The sequence below is a fragment of the Lonchura striata genome, chromosome 39, assembly GCF_046129695.1.
Source record: "Lonchura striata isolate bLonStr1 chromosome 39, bLonStr1.mat, whole genome shotgun sequence".
NCBI classification, from domain to species: Eukaryota; Metazoa; Chordata; class Aves; order Passeriformes; family Estrildidae; genus Lonchura; species Lonchura striata.
In genome coordinates, this window is record NC_134641.1 from 1,042,604 (window position 1) to 1,063,489 (window position 20,886).

At 50.0% G+C, this 20,886-nt stretch overlaps 2 protein-coding genes and 1 long non-coding RNA gene across 4 annotated transcripts in view; all 3 read right to left on the reverse strand.

The window, feature by feature from the left end:
* Positions 1-696: 696 nt before the first annotated feature.
* On the reverse strand, positions 697-4,802 carry NEDD8 (NEDD8 ubiquitin like modifier). Its single transcript, XM_021549419.3, has 4 exons — positions 4,723-4,802; positions 4,518-4,565; positions 2,463-2,545; positions 697-921 (listed from the first exon to the last, which is right to left on the reverse strand). Exons 1-4 carry the CDS (start codon positions 4,738-4,740, stop codon positions 828-830), a joined length of 243 nt encoding a protein of 80 aa, XP_021405094.1. The 5' UTR covers positions 4,741-4,802; the 3' UTR covers positions 697-827.
* Positions 4,803-5,480: 678 nt separating this feature from the next.
* LOC144248175 (uncharacterized) lies at positions 5,481-9,495 on the reverse strand. Of its 2 annotated transcripts, XR_013341554.1 has the most exons (5): positions 9,471-9,495; positions 8,066-8,173; positions 7,177-7,278; positions 6,303-6,398; positions 5,481-5,574 (listed from the first exon to the last, which is right to left on the reverse strand). It is a non-coding gene; the product is annotated as an uncharacterized LOC144248175 (long non-coding RNA). The 2 variants fall into 2 exon arrangements; XR_013341553.1 differs by lacking the exon at positions 5,481-5,574 and having other exon boundaries at positions 6,178-6,398.
* Positions 9,496-11,974: 2,479 nt separating this feature from the next.
* Positions 11,975-20,886, reverse strand: part of TGM1 (transglutaminase 1) — a 41,951-nt gene continuing 33,039 nt past the window's right edge. Inside the window, exons 12-14 of the mRNA XM_077789908.1 lie at positions 20,060-20,220; positions 13,545-13,681; positions 11,975-12,254 (exon numbers count right to left, since the gene is read on the reverse strand). Coding sequence (XP_077646034.1) covers positions 11,975-12,254; positions 13,545-13,681; positions 20,060-20,220 — 578 coding nt within the window. The remainder of the gene's footprint in view (positions 12,255-13,544; positions 13,682-20,059; positions 20,221-20,886) is intronic.

Genomic DNA, 20,886 nt, shown 5'->3' on the forward strand with positions numbered 1-20,886 from the left:
CGGCGATGGGGTAAGTGGGGACCGCTCTTAAAAGGGCAATGCTAGAAAGAGGCGATTTTTGGGGAAAAATCGGCGGTTTTGGGAAAAATAACTCTTGTTGGGTTCAAAATGAAGAATTCGGAGCCAGCAGTAGGAGGATAGAGGCTGAAAGGGTTTTTTGAGGGGAAAAAGTGAGTTTGGGGTGAAAAGTAGGAATTTTGGGGCTTCACTCGGGATTGGGGATTGAGGGAGGATGAAGGGTTAAAAATGGGGGGGTTTTGGGGTGAAAAATGAGAATTTGGGGGTTGAAAATGTTCGGTTTTGGAGACGGAAAGGTTAAATCAAGGGTTTGGAATTGTCATGTTGATTTTGGGCTGACAAACGGCAATTTTGGAATTTTTATGCAGCAAAATTGGGATTTGCAGGGTGAAACGTTGGGTTTTGAGGCAGGAAACGAAGATTTGGGAGGTAAAATGACCAAATTTTAATTTTGTGGGGGTTTGGAGTTAAAAATCGTCATTTTGGGGCAAAAAATGGAAAATTTTGGGACAAAATTGGGGAAGTTTGGAAAGGTCTTAAGAGGGCAACGCCGCCAGTGGGGCCCACAGGACTCTTAAAGCGGCTACACTCTTAAAAGAGCAATGCCACCTTAAAAGGGCAATGCTGCAACAAAGCGAGGCCCAGCGTGCAGGAAATGACGTCACCGACGCGGCTATTACGTCATCAGACAACCTTTATTAAATAATAACAGATCCACCAATAGGAAACAACCTCAAAGATGGGGGAAAGGAGAGTGGGCGTGGCTTAAAGGGGAGAAAGGGGCGTGGCCTGGGTGTGGCCACGCCCCCTCAGGGCCTGGCCACGCCCCCCCGCAGGGCCAGGACAAGATGGAGGACGGAGCCCCCCTGGATTTTGTAGTCGGCCGCCGTCTTCTCATCGTTCCTGGGGGGAGGAGCCAGGGAGGCCACGCCCACTTAGGCCACGCCCACAATCAGCGTAAAAAGCCACGCCCACTCTCACTCATCCTCTTAAGCCACGCCCAGTTTGTGACCACACCCACCCAGGCTCCGCCCACCCCTGGCCACGCCCACCTCACGAAACCCCATTTGAACCAAAATTTTGCCCCAAATTTCTCTGTTTTTGCCATATTTCCACCCCAAATTTCCTCAGCCTCGCCCCCAATTTTAAGCCAAAATTCGCCCATTTTTTAGCCCGGATTTTAACTGAAAAATTTGGGATTTTTGCGCGGATTTTTCCCATTATTACCCCAAGTTTCCTCATTTTTACTGAAATTTCCCCATTTTAACCCAATTGTAACCCAAATTTCCCTCAAATTTCCCCATTTTACCCCAAATTTCCCCATTTTTAATCTAAATTTCCCCATTTTAACCCAAATGTCCTCATTTTTACCCCAAATCCCTCTCTTTGACCCAAATTTACCCTGAATTTTCAGTTTTAACCCAAATTTCCCCATTTATACCCCAAATTCCTTTTTTTCATCCAAATTTACCCTAAATTTCCCAAGCTTAATGCAAATTTCCCCATTTTTGCCCCAAATTTCCCCATTTTAACCCAAATTTAACCCATATTTTGCCATTTAAACCCGAATTTTCCCATTTTTAACCCAAATTTCCCCCACAATTCCCAATTCTTAACCCAAATCTCCCACACATTTCCCCAATTTAACCCAAACTCCCCCCAAATTGTCCCTCTAGCCCCACCTCTTTCCCTTAGCCCCGCCTTTCCTTTTGTCCCATTAATATTCCCATTAAGCTCCACCTCTTTTCTGCACAGACAATTAATATTCCCATTAAGCCCCGCCCCTTACCAAGCCCCACCCCATTCCCCTTAGCCCCGCCCCTTAATTTTCAAATCCCGCCCCTTCCCCCTAGATTGATTGATTTGCCTCAAGTCACGCCCCTTTCCCCTTTAGCCCCGCCCCTTACCTTTCAAACCCCCGCCCCTTTCCCCCTAGCTTGACTTGCCTCAAGCCCCGCCCATTTCCCCTTTAGCCCAGCCCCTTTCGCCAGTTTTCCCTATTCCTCTCAAGCCCCGCCCCTTTCCCCTCAAGCCCCGCCCCTTTCCCCATAGCCTCTCCTATTCCCGTTAAGCCCCGCCCCTTTCCTCTCAAGCCCCGCCCCTTTCCCCTCAAGCCCCACCCCCTTTCCCATAGACTATAATATTCCCCTCAAGCTCCGCCCCTTTCCCCTCAAGCCCCGCCCCTTTCCCGACAGCATCTCCTATTCTCTGAAGCCCCGCCCCTTTCCCATCAAGCCACGCCCATTGCTTCTCAAGCCCCGCCCCTTTCCCCTTGCCCCCACCCCTTTCCCCATAGCCTCTCCTATTCCCCTCAAGCCCCGCCCCTTTCCCCTCAAGCCCCGCCCCTTTCCCCTTGGCCCCGCCCATTTCCCCACAGCCTCTATTCCCATCAAGCCCCGCCCCTTTCCCCTTAGCCCCGCCCCTTCCCCTCAAGCCCCGCCCACATCTGCTTGCCGCTGTAGATCAGCCGCTGCTGCTGCGGGGGGATCCCCTCCTTCTCCTCCACGCGCTCCTTGATCCGCTCCACCTGCGCCGGGAAAAGGCGCCCGGGCCACAGCTGGGCACAGCTGGGCACGGCTGGGCACAGCTGGGCACGGCTGGGCCGCGGCCCGGCTCAAACGGGCACGGCCGGGGCACAAACGGGCGCAGCCGGGGCGAGTTACGGCGCGGCGGAGTCGCCCGCCGGATGTGGGGGATGTGGGCGCCGCCATTTTGGGGTACGGAGGGCCGGAAGTGGAGCGGAGCGGGCGCCGGAAGTGGGGGGGGGAAGGGGAGGGGGGAGCGGCTTGGAGGAGTCGGATGTGGTTGGGGGACTGGGAGGGAATGGTTTATACTGGGAGGGACTGGGAGGGACTGGGAGGGACTGGGAGGGAACTGGGAGGGACTGGGAGGGACTGGGAGGGACTGGGAGGGAACTGGGAGGGACTGGGAGGGACTGGGAGGGGACTGGGAGGGAACTGGGAGAGAATGGTTTATACTGGGAGGGACTGGGAGGGACTGGGAGGGGACTGGGAGGGAACTGGGAGGGACTGGGAGGGACTGGGAGGGGACTGGGAGGGAACTGGGAGAGAATGGTTTATACTGGGAGGGAACTGGGAGGGACTGGGAGGGAACTGGGAGGGAACTGGGAGGGACTGGGAGGGACTGGGAGGGAACTGGGAGGGAACTGGGAGAGAATGGTTTATACTGGGAGGGACTGGGAGGGAACTGAGCCTTAGTGAGCTGGACTGGGATCAAACTGGGATGAACTGGGAAGGCACTGGGCCATACTGGGATCAAACTGGGATGAACTGGGAAGGCGCTGAGCAATACTGGGATGAACTGGGAGGGGACTGATCCATACTGGGATGAACTGGGAGGGGACTGGGATGGACTGGGATGAACTGGGACACCCCTGATCCATACAGGGATGAACTGGGAGGGGACTGATCCATACTGGGATGAACTGGGAGGGTACTGGGATAAACTGGGAAACCTCTGATCCATACTGGGATTTACTGGGAGGACACTGATCCATACTGGGATGAACTGGGAGGGGACTGATCCATACTGGGATGAACTGGGAGGACACTGATCCATACTGGGATGAACTGGGAGGGGACTGGGATGAACTGGGAAACCTCTGATCCATACTGGGATGTACTGGGAGGACACTGATCCATACTGGGATGAACTGGGAGGGGACTGGGAGGGAACTGGGAGGTACTGGGAGGGGACTGGGAGGGACTGGGAGGGAACTGGGAGGGAACTGGGAGGGACTGGGAGGGAACTGGGAGGGACTGGGAGAGAATGGTTTATACTGGGAGGGACTGGGAGGGAACTGGGAGGGAACTGGGAGGGAATGGTTTATACTGGGAGGGACTGGGAGGGAACTGGGAGGGAACTGGGAGGGAATGGTTTATACTGGGAGGGACTGGGAGGGAACTGGGAGAGAATGGTTTATACTGGGAGGGAACTGGGAGGGATTGGGAGGGGACTGGGAGGGAACTGGGAGGGAACTGGGAGAGAATGGTCTATACTGGGAGGGACTGGGAGGGAACTGAGCCTTAATGAGCTGGACTGGGATCAAACTGGGATGAACTGGGAAGGCACTGGGCCATACTGGGATCAAACTGGGATAAACTGGGAAGGCGCTGAGCAATACTGGGATGAACTGGGAAACCACTGATCCATATTGGGATGAACTGAGAGGACACTGATCCATACTGGGATGAACTGGGAGGGGACTGGTCCATATTGGGATGAACTGGGAGGGGACTGATCCAAATTGGGATGAAGTGGGAGGGGACTGGGATGGACTGGGATGAACTGGGACACCCCTGATCCATATTGGGATGTACTGGGAGGGCACTGATCCATACTGGGATGAACTGGGAGGGGACTGGGATGAACTGGGAGCCCCCTGGCTCTTCCCCCCTCCCCTTGAGCCGCTCCTTCCCTCCCGCCCCCGCCCCGTACTGGTCCATACTGGTCCGTACTGGTCCGTACTGGGCGCTCACCTTGTCCGTGGGCTCGATGTCGATCTCGATCTCCTTCCCCGTCAGCGTCTGCGGGGCCGCCATCATCCCACAATGCACCGCGCGCCTCACCCCTCACTCCCCCCAAACTCCCGCTTTTCCCCCCAAAACCCCCCCGCCTCCAAGGGTTGAAGGACAAAAACCCCCGAATTTGCCCCAAATCCGCGTTTTTCGCCCCAAAATCCACCTTGACTTTGATCAGCATCGTGGCGGCCGCGGCGCCTTCCGAGCCGCCGAGCGGAAGCGGAAGTGAAGCCCCGCCCGCTCTGCCCGCAGCTAAAATGGCGGGCGAAGCGCTTCCGGGGCTCCCACCAATCAGCGCGCGGCGCCCGCCTTTCGCCAGCAGTAAAAATGGCGCTGCCTGTAGTTCCGACAGCGCTTCCGGGCTCTGGACGCGCCTCATTGGTTAGACGCGCTGTCAATCATCGCCATTTCCCGCCCTCCTTTCCTGCCTGGCTCCGTTTTGCGGCGCGGCGGGGCGGGAACGCCAAAAACGCCCTTTTTAAGCCCAAATTTCGCTGTTTCAACGCGCGCTGACGTCACGCCAAGCGCCACAGCGCTCCCCGGCCGCGCCGCGCTGCGATTGGCTCCCAAAAATCCCCCCCAAAAGCTCATTGGCCGCCCCGGCCTCCCCCCATTGGGGAATGGTTCGCTCCATGCTAATGAGGGCAACTCACCCAGGGGGAGGAAGCGGAGTGGGCGGAGCCGGCGGCGGCGGGGGCGGGGCTTCCTCCTGCATTAATTAAACACGCGACGCTTAATTAGCATATTAATTAGCAACGCAATTAGGCGGGGAGCAGGATGGGCGTGGCTACTCACGTGAGCGGCGTTTTCTCCGCCGGGAGTGGGCGTGGCAAAAGAGCTGCGGGCGGGGATTTGGGGTTAATGAGGCAGCTCATTTGCATACACAGCCCCGCCCACTCTCAAAGCCCCGCCTACCTGGGTGGGCGTGGCGAACCTCGGCGAAATAACGCTGGAGGCGGGGCAGGGGGCGTGGCCTGCAGCCCGGGGGGGCGTGGCTTCGGCAGAGCCGCTCCAGCTGCGGCCAATAGGGAGAAAGGGGCGGGGCTTGGGGAAGTGGGCGGGGCCAGGGGAGAGGCGGGGCCCATTTTGGCGGGAGTTTTGTGAATTCGCGATTTTTTGGGGGGGGAGTTTTGGGCGGCTTTGAGAAATTTTGGGGAGATTTCGGTGGATTTTGGGAAATTTTGGGTGAATTTTGGGGCTTTTTGGGTGAGTTTTGAGGGATTTTTGTGAATTTTAGGGGAATTTTGGGTTAATTATGGAGAATTTTTGGGTGAATTTGGGGTGAATTTTGGGTGATTTTAGGGGTGAATTTAGGGGAATCTTGGGTGATTTCCGTGAATTTTGGGAAATTTTTGGTGAATTTTGGGTGATTTTTGGGGAAATTTTGGGAGATTCTTGTGAATTTTGTGAAAATTTTGGATTATTTCCATGAATTTTGGGAAATTTTGGATGACTTTTGGGTGATTTTAGTGAATTATGGGGAAATTTTGGGTGACTTCTGTGAATTTTGGGAAATTTTGGGTGAATTTTTGTGAATTTTGGGGAAATTTGGGTGAATTTGGGTGATTTTTGTGAAGTTTGGGGAAATCTTTGAGAAATTTTGGGTGATTTCTGTGAATTTTGGGTGAATTTTGGGGTGGTTTTTGTAAAAATGGCAATTCCCAGGGGGCGTGGCTTTCAGCAAAGGGGGCGTGGCTTGTGGAAAAGGGGCGTGGCTTGGGCGAGGCCACGCCCCCAACTCACCTGGGGCAGGTCGGGGGGGGGCAGGGCGCTCTCCAGGCGCTCCAAAAATTCCAGGAAAAGGCGGAGCAGGGAACGGCGGAAACACGGCCCGTACTCCTGGGGGGAACTGGTTTATACTGGGAGGGACTGGGAGGGAACTGGTTTATACTGGGAGGGACTGGGAGGGACTGGGAGGGACTGGGAGGGAACTGGGAGGGACTGGGAGGGAACTGGGATGAACTGGGAGGGACTGGGAGGAACTGGGAGGGACTGGGAGGGACTGGGAGGGACTGGGAGGGAACTGGGAGGGAACTGGGAGGGACTGGGAGGAACTGGGAGGGACTGGGAGGGAACTGGGAAGAACTGGGAGGGACTGGGAGGGAACTGGGATGGACTGGGAGGGGGTTTGGGGTTACTGGGAGGTGACTTGCCCATACTGGTTTATACTGGGAGGGACTGGGAGGGGGTGTGGGGGTTACTGGGATGGACTGGGAGAGGGTTTAGGTGTTACTGGTTTATACTGGGAGGGTCACTGGTTTGAACTGGGAGTGACTGGGAGGGCGTTGGGGTCTTCGTGGTTTATACTGGGATGGACTGGGAGGTGACTTGCCCATACTGGTTTATACTGGGAGGGACTGGGAGGGGGTGTGGCGGTTACTGGGATGGACTGGGAGAGGGTTTAGGGGTTACTGGTTTATACTGGGAGGGACTGGGAGGGGACTGGGCCATACTGGGATGAACTGGGAGGTCCCCAGGGTGTTACTGGTTTATACTGGGAGGCTCTGGGAGTGACTGGGAGCTTACTGGTTTATACTGAGATTAACTGGGAGGGGCGGGGCAGGGTTCAGGCCCATACTGGTTTATATTGGTTTATACTGGTTTATACTGGTCTCACCTGCAGGAAGGGCTCCAGGCCCCGCCCACTTCCCAGAATTCCCAGCACCTGCTCCCGGAAGTGCTCCTCGGCCACGCCCACCAGGGGGAGCTCCTGGGCGGTCTGAGGGGGCGGGGCTTGCTCAGGCCACGCCCCCTTTGCCCATATATGGATATGGGGAGGGGTTCAAGGGGATGCAGAGCTCCCAGTTCAAACCAGTATGGCTCCAGTTCAAACTGGTATGGCCCCAGTGCCCTCCCAGTTCATCCCAGTATGGATCAGAGCCCTCCCAGTTCATCCCAGTATCACCCAGTGCCCTCCCAGTTGGATCTCAGTCCCTCCCAGTTCTCTCCCAGTTCCTCCCAGTTCCCTCCCAGTTCATCCCAGTCCCCTCCCAGTCCCTCCCAGTTCCTCCCAGTTCCCTCCCAGTTCCCTCCCAGTTCCTCCCAGTCCCTCCCAGTTCCCTCCCAGTCCCTCCCAGTTCCTCCCAATTCCCTCCCAGTCCCTCCCAGTTCCCTCCCAGTCCCCTCCCAGTTCCCTCCCAGTTCCCTCCCAGTTCCTCCCAGTCCCTCCCAGTTCCCTCCCAGTCCCTCCCAGTTCCTCCCAGTTCCCTCCCAGTTGGATCCCAGTCCCTCCCAGTCCCTCCCAGTTCCTCCCAGTTCATCCCAGTTCCTCCCAGTCCCTCCCAGTTCCTCCCAGTCCCTCCCAGTTCCTCCCAGTCCCTCCCAGTTCCCTCCCAGTCCCTCCCAGTTCCTCCCAGTTCCCTCCCAGTTGGATCCCAGTCCCTCCCAGTCCCTCCCAGTTCCTCCCAGTTCATCCCAGTTCCTCCCAGTCTCTCCCAGTTCCTCCCAGTTCCCTCCCAGTCCCTCCCAGTTCCCTCCCAGTCTGTCCCAGTCTGTCCCAGTCTCACCCCGAGGGCGTGGCCTCCCGCTGGCCCCGCCCCCTCCGGGAACAGCCAATCCAGCGCGTCCAGCACGGCAGGGGAGGGGCCGATCTCCCGCAGCAGTGACGTCACCACCTGGGGGCGGGGCCAAGCTGGGGGCGTGGCCAAGGGACCCGGGGGCGTGGCTTGGGGCATTGGGGGCGGGGCTTGGGGCACCCCACGCCCATAAAAGGGCAAAGGGGCGGGGTTTAAATGGGTGGGCGTGGCCTGAGGAGCCAATGGGCGGTGCTTATAGGAGTGGGCGTGGCCTGAGCAGCCAATGGGCGGGGCTCAGAGGAGTGGGCGTGGCCTGAGGAGGGATGGGCGTGGTCTGGACATAAATGGGCGTGTCCTAAACCCACAATGGGTGTCAATTAAAGGAGTGGGCGTGGCCTAAGCTAATTAATTCCCATAATGGATGGGGCTTAAATGAGTGGGCGTGGCCTAGCCCCATCATGGGTGTTAATTAAAAGAGTGGGCGTGGCTTAGCTCCATTAAATCGCACAATGGGTGCTGTTTAAATGAGTGGGCGTGGCTTAAACCCTCAATGGGTGTGGTTTACATGAGTGGGCGTGGCTTAAACTCATTAATTCCCACAATGGGCGTGTTTTAGATGAGTGGGCGTGGCCTCAACTCATTAATTCCCACAATGGGCGTGTTTTAGATGAGTGGGCGTGGCCTCAACTCATTAATTACCACAACAGGTGGGGTTTAAATGAGTGGGCGTAGCCTAACCCAATGGGCGTGGCTTAAAGGAGTGGGCGTGGCTTATACCGGGAGGGCGTGGCTTGTGCTGAAACAGGCGTTTATTAATCTCATTAATATGCAAAATGGGCATGGCATTAGCGGGGTGGGCGTGGCCTAGACGGCAATTTCCCGTAGTGGGCGTGGCCTAATTTGAAGTGGGCGTGGCTTAACCATCCAAACACCGCACTGGGCGTGGTTTGCGGGGTGGGCGTGGCATGAGCGGGGGTGGGCGTGGCCTGGGCAGGATGGGCGTGGTCTGACCGGGAGTGGGCGTGGCCTGAGCGGGGTGGGCGTGGCCTGGGCAGGATGGGCGTGGTCTGACCTGGAGTGGGCGTGGCCTGGATGTGGGGGCGTGGCCTGGGCAGGATGGGCGTGGTCTGACCGGGAGTGGGCGTGGTCAAACCAGGGTGGGCGTGGCCTGTGCGGGGGTGGGTGTGTCCGAACCAGGGTGGGTGTGGCCTGAGCATGAGTGGGCGTAGCCTGAGCGGGGTGGGCGTGGCCTGAACAGAAGTGGGCGTGGCCTGAGCGGAATGGGTGTGGCCAAAGCAGTGTGGGCGTGGCCTGAGCATGATTGGGCGTGGCTAACCGGGGGTGGGCGTGGCTAACCGGGGGTGGGCGTGGCTAACCGGGGGTGGGCGTGGCCTACCTGCGCGCGCAGCCCCAGGCTGAGGCGGGCGCGGTGCCGGGGCCGCAGCAGCGCCGGGGCCGCGGCCCCCGAGGCTTCCAGCAGGGCCAGGAGCCGCCCCCAGCCACGCCCCGCCAGGCCACGCCCACCCGGGCCACGCCCATCCAGGCCACGCCCCCTCAGCGCCCACCAGGCCCCGGCCAGGGCCAAGCGCAGGGAGGGGCTGGGGGGGGGAGAGAAACCGGTTTGGACTGGTCAGCGCCCAGTTCATCCCAGTATGGCCCCAGTGCCCTCCCAGTAACCCTGAACCCCAAACCAGTAACTCCCAGTTCATCCCAGTATGGCCCAGTGGGTTTCCAGTCCATCCCAGTTCATCCCAGTTCTCTCCTAGTCCATCCCAGTATGACCCAGTCACATCCCAGTCACCTCCCAGTTCATCCCAGTATGGCCCCAGTGCCCTCCCAGTAACCCTGAACCCCAAACCAGTAACTCCCAGTTCATCCCAGTATGGCCCAGTGGGTTTCCAGTCCATCCCTGTTCCTCCTAGTCTCTCCCAGTCCCTCCCAGTTCATCCCAGTATGGCCGCAGCTCCCCTCCAGTCCCTCCCAGTATAAACCAGTATGGCCCAGTGCCCTCCCAGTACCCCCCAAACCCCTCCCAGTCCCTTCCAGTCCCTCCCAGTTCCTCCCAGTCCCTCCCAGTTCCCTCCCAGTCCCTCCCAGTGCCTCCCCAGTCGATCCCAGTTCATCCCAGTATAGCCCAACCTCCTCCCATTCCCTCCCAGTTCCCTCCCAGTATGGCCCAGTCAAGTCTCAGTCCTGTCCCAGTCCATCCCAGTGAGCTCCCAGTTTGTCCCAGTATGGTCCCAGTTCCTCCCAGTCCATCCCAGTAACCCCAAACCCCAAACCAGTAACTCCCAGTCCATCCCAGTACCCTCCCAGTACAGCCCAGTCACCTCCCAGTTCATCCCAGTAACTCCCAGTGAGGTCCCAGTCCATCCCAGTCCCTCCCAGTATGTCCCAGTCACGTCCCAGTTGATCCCAGTCCGTCCCAGTCCCTCCCAGTCCCTTCCAGTTCATCCCAGTATGGCCGCAGCTCCCCCCCAGTCCCTCCCAGTATAAACCAGTATGGCCCAGTGCCCTCCCAGTACCCCCAACCCCCTCCCAGTCCCTCCCAGTTCCCTCCCAGTCCCTCCCAGTCCCCCCCAGTCCCTCCCAGTCCCCCCCAGTCCCCCCCAGTCCCCCCTCACCTGACGTCACTTCCTCCCATCCCGCGCTCTCCGTTTTCCCGCGCTCCTAGTGACGTCACTTCCGCCCCGCTCCCGCCGCTCTCCGGTAGCGGCGGCGGCGGCCGCGCGCTCCCAGTGACGTCACCGCGCCGCGCTCCCTCCCCATTGGCCGCCGCTTCGGCCAATCCCGAGCGGCGCCGCCTCCCCCCTTTCCCTCCCGTTAGCCACGCCCCTTGAATGACGTCACGCGCGGGGCGGGGGTTTGCGCAGCGATTTTATTGGCGGGCGGGGCGGTGACGTCATCGGCAGGGCTCCCAGTACAAACCAGGGCTCCCAGTATGGACCAGTATGGACCAGTATGGCCCAGTGACCCCTCCCAGTGCTCCCAGTATGGCCCAGTGACCCCTCCCAGTGCTCCCAGTATGGCCCAGTATGGCCCAGTGACCCCTCCCAGTGCTCCCAGTATGGACCAGTATAACCCAAACCCCCTTCCAGTGCTCCCAGTATGGACCAGTATGGACCAGTGACCCTCCCAGTGCTCCCAGTATGGACCAGTATGGCCCAGTGACCCCTCCCAGTGCTCCCAGTATGGCTCCCAGTACAAACCAGTGCTCCCAGTATGACCCCAAACCCCCTCCCAGTATTCCCAGTAAGGCTCCCAGTGCTCCCAGTCTGATCCCAAACCCTCTCCTGGCGCTCCCAGTACAAACCAGTGCTCCCAGTATGAACCAGTAACTATTCCCAGCGCTCCCAGTCTGATCCCAAACCCTCTCCCAGTGCTCCCAGTATGAACCAGTAACTATTCCCAGTGCTCCCAGTCTGACCCCAAACCCTCTCCCAGTGCTCCCAGTACAAACCAGTGCTCCCAGTATGAACCAGTAACTATTCCCAGTGCTCCCAGTCTGATCCCAAACCCTCTCCCAGTGCTCCCAGTACAAACCAGTGCTCCCAGTATGAACCAGTAACTATTCCCAGCGCTCCCAGTCTGATCCCAAACCCTCTCCCAGCGCTCCCAGTACAAACCAGTGCTCCCAGTATGAACCAGTAACTATCCCCAGTGCTCCCAGTCTGATCCCAAACCCTCTCCCAGTGCTCCCAGTATGAACCAGTAACTATTCCCAGTGCTCCCAGTCTGATCCCAAACCCTCTCCCAGCCCTCCCAGTACAAACCAGTGCTCCCAGTATGAACCAGTAACTAATCCCAGCGCTCCCAGTCTGATCCCAAACCCTCTCCCAGCCCTCCCAGTACAAACCAGTGCTCCCAGTACGGCTCCCAGTACAAACCAGTGCTCCCAGTTCACCCCCCCGTGCTCCCGCCCGGCCTGCCCCTCCTCCGGCGCAGCCGCCGGCCGCCGTTCCCAGTGCTCCCAGTATTCCCAGTATGGCTCTCGGCGCTCCCAGCGGCATCCTCGGCGCTCCCAGTGCTCCCAGTGCTCCCAGTAAGCGCCCGGAACTGGAGGCAGCCGCTCAGGGGGGGGAGGGCGCCGCTCTCCAGCGTGGCCACCAGGCGGCGCTGCCCCGCCCGCAGCGGCGTCACCGATTGGCTGAGGCGGAGCGTCTGCCCCGCCCCCACCGAGCTGGGGGGGGAAAAACCAGTATGGACCAGTATGGACCGGTATGGACCGGTATAAACCAGTATGGACCAGTAGGGACCAGTATGGACCAGTATGGACCGGTATGGACCAGTATGGACCAGTATGGACCAGTATGGACCGGTATGGACCGGTATGGACCGGTATGGACCGGTATGGACCGGTATGGACCAGTATGGACCGGTATGGACCAGTATGGACCAGTATAAACCAGTATGGACCAGTATGGACCAGTATGGACCGGTATGGACCAGTATGGACCGGTATAAACCAGTATGGACCAGTATGGACCGGTATGGACCAGTATGGACCAGTATGGACCAGTATGGACCAGTATGAACCAGTATGGACCAGTATGGACCAGTATGGACCAGTATAAACCAGTATGGACCGGTATGGACCAGTATGGACCAGTATAAACCAGTATGGACCAGTATGGACCAGTATGGACCAGTATAAACCAGTTTAACCCCTTTTTTCCCCATTTTTTGTCCATTTTTTCCCAAATTTTCACAAATTTTCCCCCATTTCCCCCCTCCCAGTCCCTCCCAGTATAAACCAGTATGGACCAGTATAAACCAGTAACCCCAACCCCAAATTTAACCCTTTCCTTACCATATTGTAACCCTTTTTAACCCACTTTTTCCTCAATTTTCACTCAATTTTCACCCAATTTCCCCCATTTTTTCCCCATTTCCCCCCCATTTTTTCCCTCCCAGTCCCTCCCAGTATAAACCAGTACAAACCAGTATGGACCAGTACAAACCAGTCCAAACCAGTAACCCCAAATCCCCATTTAACCCTTTCCTTACCGTATTTTAACCCTTCCCTACCCATTTTTTTCCCATTTTTCACCCATTTTTCACCCGATTTTCACCCAATTTTCCCCATTTTTCCCCATTTTATCCCCATTTCCCCCTCCCAGTATAAACCAGTATAAACCAGTATAAACCAGTCCAAACCAGTAACCCCAAATCCCCATTTAACCCTTTCTTACCCATTTTTTGCCCATTTCTCGCCCATTTTTCACCCAATTTTCACCAATTTTCCCCATTTTTCCCCCATTTTTCCCCCTCCCAGTATAAACCAGTATAAACCAGTATAAACCAGTACAAACCAGTAACCCCTAATCCAAATTTAACCCTTTCTTACCCATTCTTTGCCCATTTCTCGCCCATTTCTCGACCATCTTTCGCACGATTTTCACCCAATTTTCCCCAATTTCCCCCATTTTTTCTCTCCCAGTATAAACCAGTATAAACCAGTGGGGCTCACCCCAGGGCCAGCGGCTTGGGGCAGGCGATGCCGGCGCCCTCCATGCGCAGCGAGGCGGCGGGCAGCGGCGCCGGCAGCGGGTTCTGGAACACGACCTGCACGGCCACGGCCCGGCCCACCACGGCGGGGCCCAGCAGCTGCGCCAAAATCACCCAAAATCACCCCAAAATCACCCCAAAATCACCGCAAAATCACCCCCAAATCACCCCCAAATTCCGCGTTTTTACCCCAAAAAAATCGCCCCGAAATCCCGCTTTTTACCACGAAAAATCCCCAAAAAATCGCATTTTTTGCGCCGAAAAATCGCATTTTTTACCGGAAAAAATTGCCATTTTTCAACCCAAAATCGCCCCAAAAATTCCTCCAAAATCACCCCCAAATCATCCCAAAAATTCTTCCAAAATCACCCCAAAATCAACCCAAAATCATCCCCAAAAATGACCCTAAAATCACCCCAAAATCACCCCAAAATCACCCCCAAGTCACCCCCAAATTCCGCGTTTTTACCCCAAAAAAATTGCCCCGAAATCCGGCTTTTTACCGCGAAAAATCCCCCCAAAAATCGCATTTTTTGCGCCGAAAAATCGCATTTTTTACCGGAAAAAATTGCCATTTTTCAACCCAAAATCGCCCCAAAAATTCCTCCAAAATCACCCCAAAATCATCCCAAAAATTCCTCCAAAATCACCCCAAAATCATCCCAGAATCACCCAAAATCACCCCAAAAATTCCTCCAAAATCACCCCCAAATCATCCCAAAAATTCCTCCAAAATCACCCCAAAATCATCCCCAAAAATGACCCTAAAATCACCCCAAAATCACCCCCAAGTCACCCCCAAATTCCGCGTTTTTACCCCCAAAAAATCGCCCCGAGATCCCGTTTTTTACCGCGAAAAATCCCAAAAAAATCGCATTTTTTGCGCCGAAAAATCGCATTTTTTACTCCAAAAAACTCGCATTTTTTACCGAAAAAAAATCCCATTTTTCACCCCAAAATCACCCCAAAAATTCCTCCAAAATCACCCCCAAATCACCCCAAAATCACCCAAAATCATCTCAAAAATTCCTCCAAAATCACCCCAAAATCCCTCCAAAATCATCCCCCAAAATCACCCCAAAATCACCCCCAAGTCACCCCCAAATTCCGCGTTTTTACCCCAAAAAAATCGCCCCGAAATCCCGTTTTTTACCGCGAAAAATCCCCCCAAAAATCGCATTTTTTGCGCCGAAAAATCGCATTTTTTACCTGAAAAAATTCCCATTTTTCAACCCAAAATCACCCCAAAAATTCCTCCAAAATCACCCCAAAATCACCCCAAAATCAACCCAAAATCACCCCAAAATCACCCCCAAGTCACCCCCAAATTCCGCGTTTTTACCCCAAAAAAATCGCCCCGAAATCCCGTTTTTTACCGCGAAAAATCCCCCCAAAAATCGCATTTTTTGCGCCGAAAAATCGCATTTTTTACCTGAAAAAATTCCCATTTTTCAATCCAAAATCGCCCCAAAAATTCCTCCAAAATTCCCCCAAAATCATCCCAAAAATTCCGCTTTTTTACCCCAAAAAAATCCCCCCAAAAATCGCCCCAAAATCCCATTTTTTACTGCCAAAAAATCCCATTTTTTACACCAAAAAATCACGTTTTTTACGGGAAAAATTCCTATTTTTCACCCCCAAAATCACCCCGAAATTCCATTTTACACCCCAAAAATAATCCCCTCCAAAATTGCCCCAAAAATCCCATTTTTCACCCCAAAACGACCCCCAAAATCGCCCCAAAATCCCATTTTTTTACCCCCAAAAAATCCCATTTTTCACCAAAAAAATCCCATTTTTCACCCCCAAAATTCCCCCCCAAAATATCCCCTAAAATCTCATTTTTCACCCCAAAATTCCGATTTTCGGGGAATTTTTTGAGGATTCCATTTTGGGATTTTTGGGGGATTTTTTGGGATTTTTTGGGGCATTTTTTGGGGGAATTTTTTGGGATTTTTGGGGGATTTTTTTTTATTTTTTGGAGGTTTTTTTTATTTTTTGGGATTTTTGGGGGATTTTTTATTTTGGGGGGATTTTTGGAGGATTTTTTGGGATTTTTTCGGTATTTTTTGGAGATTTTTTTATTTTTGGGGATTTTTTTGGGATTTCTTTTTGGGATTTCTTTGGGATTTTTTCGTGATTTGTGTGGATTTTTTGGGGGATTTTGGGTGATTTTTTGGGGAATTTTTGGTTATTTTTTCGGTGATTTTTTTGGGATTTTTTTTGGGATTTTTGGAGATTTTTTTGGGTGATTTTTTTGGGATTTTTTGGGGGATTTTTTTGGAATTATTGGTGGGTTTTTTGGTGATTTTTTTTATTTTTTGTTGATTTTTTCTGTGATTTTTTTTGGGATTTTTGGTGATTTTTTGGGGATTTTTTGGGGATTTTTTTGGTGATTTTTGGTGATTTTTGGGGATTTTTTTGTGATTTTTTTTGTTGATTTTTTTCGGATTTTTTGGCATTTTTGGTGATTTTGGGGGGAATTTTTGGGGATTTTTTGGGATTTTTGTTGATTTTTTTGGGATTTTTTTGTGATTTTTTTGTTGAATTTTTTGGTGATTTTTTTGGATTTTTGGTGATTTTTTAAAAGATTTTTTTAGGATTTTTTTGTATTTTTTGGTAATTGTTTTTTTATTTTTTGTTGATTTTTTTCGGTGATTTTTTCGGATTTTTTCCATGATTTTTCCGTGATTTTTCCATTATTTTTTGGGGGGATTTTTTTGGGATTTTTGGTGATTTTTTGGTGATTTTTTTGGGATTTTTTGGGGATTTTTGGTGATTTTTTGGGGATATTTTTTTTATTTATTATTTTTGTTGATTTTTTGGGATTTTTTTCGGGATATTTTCCGTGATTTTTTGATATTTTTGGTGATTTTTTTTTATTTTTTGGTGATTTTTTTGGTGATTTTTGTTGATTATTTCCGTAATTTTTTGGGGATTTTTGGTGATTTTTTTGGGATTTTTTTGGGATTTTTGGTGATTTTTTTGGGGATTTTCTGGAGATTTTTTGGGTGATTTTTTATATTTCTGAGATTTTTGGTGATTTTTTTTCATTTTTTTGGTGATTTTTTTGGGGATTTTTGTTGATTTTTTCAATGATTTTTTGGGGATTTTTTGGGTGATTTTTTCTATTTTTGAGATTTTTGGTTTTTTTTTTTTTTTTCCATTTTTTGGTGATTTTTTCAGTGATTTTTGTTGATTTTTTTGGGATTTTTGTTGATATTTTTTTGGATTTTTTTTTGAGATTTTTTTTGATTTTTCCGTGATTTTTCCGTGATTTTTTGGGGATTTTTTTTGGATTTTTGGTGATTTTTTGGTGATTTTTTTGGTGATTTTTTTTGGGATTTTTGGGGGATATTTTTGAGATTTTTGTTGATTTTTTTTCATTTTTTGTTGATTTTTTCCATGATTTTTGTTGATTTTTTGGTGATTTTTTCCGTGATTTTTTTGGGGGATTTTTTCGGGATTTTTGGTGATTTTTTTCGGTGATTTTTGTTGATTTTTTCGGTGATTTTTTTTGTGATTTTTTGGGGGATTTTTGTTGATTTTTTTTATTTTTTTGACATTTTTGTTGAATTTTTCCGTTATTTTTTTGGGGATATTTTTGAGATTTTTGGTGATTTTTTTTTCATTTTTTGGTGATTTTTTTGGATTTTTTTTTTAGATTTTTGTTGATTATTTCCGTTATTTTTTGGGGGGATTTTTTCGGGATTTTTGGTGATTTTTTGGGGATTTTTTCGAGATTTTTGGTGATTTTTTCGTTTATTTTTTTGGCATTTTTGGTGATTTTTGTTGATTTTTTCCGTGATTTTTCTGGGATTTTTTGTTGATTTTTCGGTGATTTTTGTTGATTTTTCCGTGATTTTTTTGGGATTTTTTTTGATTTTTTTGGGGAATTTGTTTGGATTTTTTTTTCATTTTTTGTTGATTTTTCCGTGATTTTTGTTGATTTTTCGGTGATTTTTCCCTTATTTTTCAGTGATTTTTCCCTGATTTTTCCCTGGTTTTTCCCTGATTTTTCCGTGATTTTTCGGGATTTTTTGGTGATTTTTTTCAGTGATTTTTGTTGATTTTTTGGTGATTTTTCCGGGATTTTTCCGTGATTTTTTTGGGATTTTTTTGGATTTTTTTGGGAATTTTTTTGGATTTTTTTTTGAGATTTTTGTTGATTTTTTCCGTGATTTTTCTTGATTTTTGTTGATTTTTCCCTGATTTTTCCGTGATTTTTTCGGGATTTTTTTTTTATTTTTGTTGATTTTTTGTTGATTTTTTTGGTGATTTTTTTGGGGATTTTTGGTGGTTTTTTGGTGATTTTTTGGGGGATTTTTTTGGGGATTTTTGGGAATTTTTTTGGAATTTTTTTTGAGATTTTTGTTGATTTTTTCCGTGATTTTTGTTGATTTTTGTTGATTTTTCCATGATTTTTCCATGATTTTTCCGGGATTTTTTGGTGATTTTTTCGGTGATTTTTGTTGATTTTTTCCGTGATTTTTTTGGGGATATTTTTGAGATTTTTCTTGATTATTTTTTCATTTTTTGTTTATTTTTTCTGTGATTTTTGTTGATTTTTCGGGGATTTTTCCCTGATTTTCCCGTGATTTTTTCGGGATTTTTTTTTTATTTTTGTTGATTTTTTGTTGATTTTTTTGGGGATTTTTTTGGGGATTTTTGGTGGTTTTTTGGTGATTTTTTGGGGGATTTTTTTGGGGATTTTTGGTGATTTTTTCAGTGATTTTTGTTGATTTTTTTTTTTTTTTTTTTTGAGATTTTTGTTGATTTTTTCCGTGATTTTTGTTGATTTTCCGGTGATTTTTTCCGGATTTTTCCGTGATTTTTCCGGGATTTTTTGGTGATTTTTTCAGTGACTTTTGTTGATTTTCCCGTGATTTTTTTGTGATTTTTTTGGATTTTTTGGGGAATTTTTTTGGAATTTTTTTTTTCATTTTTTGTTGATTTTTTCCGTGATTTTTGTTGATTTTCCGGTGATTTTTCCGGGATTTTTGGGGGATTTTTCCGTGATTTTTTGGGGATTTTTTTTGGATTTTTGGTGATTTTTTGGTGATTTTTTTGGTGATTTTTTTTGGGATTTTTGGGGGATTTTTGGTGATTTTTTGGGGGATATTTTTGAGATTTTTGTTGATTTTTTTTTTTTGAGATTTTTGTTGATTTTTTCCGTGATTTTTTTGGGGATATTTTTGAAATTTTTGTTGATTTTTGGGGGATTTTTGTTGATATTTTTTTGACATTTTTGTTGATTTTTTCCGTGATTTTTTGGGGGATATTTCTGAAATTTTTGTTGATTTTTTGGGGATTTTTGTTGACATTTTTGTTGATTTTTTCCGTGATTTTTTGGGGGATTTTTTTGGTGATTTTTGTTGATTTTTTTTTATTTTTGTTGATATTTTTTTTGGAAATTTTTTTTGAGATTTTTGTTGATTTTTTCCGTGATTTTTTTGGGGATATTTTTGAAATTTTTGTTGATTTTTTGGGGATTTTTGTTGATTTTTTTTTTGAATTTTTTTTGAGATTTTTGTTGATTTTTTTCGGTGATTTTTGTTGATTTTCCCGTGATTTTTTTGTGATTTTTTTGCGATTTTTTGGGGAATTTTTTTGGAATATTTTTTTCATTTTTTGTTGATTTTTTCTGTGATTTTTGTTGATTTTTCCGGGATTTTTTTGGGATTTTTTTGGATTTTTTTGGGAATTTTTTTGGAATTTTTTTTGAGATTTTTGTTGATTTTTTCCGTGATTTTTGTTGATTTTTGTTGATTTTTCCATTATTTTTCCGTGATTTTTCCGGGATTTTTTGGTGATTTTTTCGGTGATTTTTGTTGATTTTTCCGTGATTTTTTTGGGGATATTTTTGATATTTTTGTTGATTTTTTTGTTTATTTTTTCCGTGATTTTTGTTGATTTTTTGGGGATTTTTGGGGGATTTTTGGTGATTTTTTTGGGGGATATTTTTGAGATTTTTGTTGATATTTTTTTTTTGAGATTTTTGTTGATTTTTTCCGTGATTTTTTGGGGATATTTTTGAGATTTTTGTTGATTTTTGGGGGATTTTTGTTGATATTTTTTTGGATTTTTTTTGAGATTTTTGTTGATTTTTCCGGGATTTTTCCGGGATTTTTCCGGGATTTTTCCGGGATTTTTTGGTGATTTTTTCGGTGATTTTTGTTGATTTTTCCGTGATTTTTTTGGGGATATTTTTGAGATTTTTATTGATTTTTTTTTTCATTTTTGTTGATTTTTTCCCTGATTTTTCCCTGATTTTTCCCTGATTTTTCCGGGATTTTTCCGGGATTTTTCGGTGATTTTTCCCTGATTTTTCCCTGATTTTTCCCTGATTTTTCCGGGATTTTTCCCTGATTTTTCCGGGATTTTTCTGGGATTTTTCCGGGATTTTTCCGGGGTTTTTCCGGGGTTTTTCCGGGATTTTTCCGGGGTTTTTCCGGGGTTTTTCCGGGGTTTTTTTACCGTCAGGCCGAGCTCGGGCGCCTGCAGCCGCACCAGCAGCTCCTTGGCCACCACGCGGCCGCTCTCCTGCACGGCCACCGCCACCGTCAGCTTCAGCGCGTCCTGCTCGCCCACCTGCGGCCCGTACTCGGCGTACGGCACCGTCATCCTCACCGTCTCCTCTGCCGGGACACCGGGACAACCCCCGGACATTGGGGGACAGCGGGGACACCCGTGGGGGACAATGGGGGCACCCATGGGGGACAGCGGGGACACCCGTGGGGGACAGTGGGACACCCATGGGGGACAATGGGGGCACCCATGGGGGACAGCGGGGGCACCATGGGGGACAGCGGGGACAACACCAGGGGACAATGGGACAAACCGGGGGACATTTGGGGGACATCGGGGACACCCATGGGGGACATTGGGACAACCCTGGGGACATTGGGACAACCTCGGAGGACATTGGGACAACCCTGGGGACAATGGGGACACCCATGGGGGACATTGGGACACCCATGGGGGACAATGGGGGCACCCATGGGGGACATTGGGACAACCCCAGGGGGACAATGGGAAACCCATGGGGGACATTGGGACAACCCCAGGGGGACAATGGGAAACCCATGGGGGACAGCAGGGACACCCATGGGGGACATTGGGACACCCATGGGGGACATTGGGACAACCCCAGGAGGACAATGGGGACAACCCTGGGGGACATTGGGAAACCCATGGGGGACAATGGGACAACCCGGGAGGACATTTGGGGGACAATGGGACAACCCCAGGGGGACAATGGGGACAACCCTGGGGACAATGGGGGACACCGGGGACACCCATGG

Excerpts from the sequence above, each read along its gene's own strand:
- NEDD8 (XM_021549419.3), bottom strand. Across the intron at positions 2,546-4,517 it reads ACATCGAGCCCACGGACAAG|GTGGAGCGGATCAAGGAGCG; the intron begins GTGAGCGCCCAG and ends TTCCCGGCGCAG. Across the intron at positions 922-2,462 it reads ATCTACAGCGGCAAGCAGAT|GAACGATGAGAAGACGGCGG; the intron begins GTGGGCGGGGCT and ends TCCTCCCCCCAG.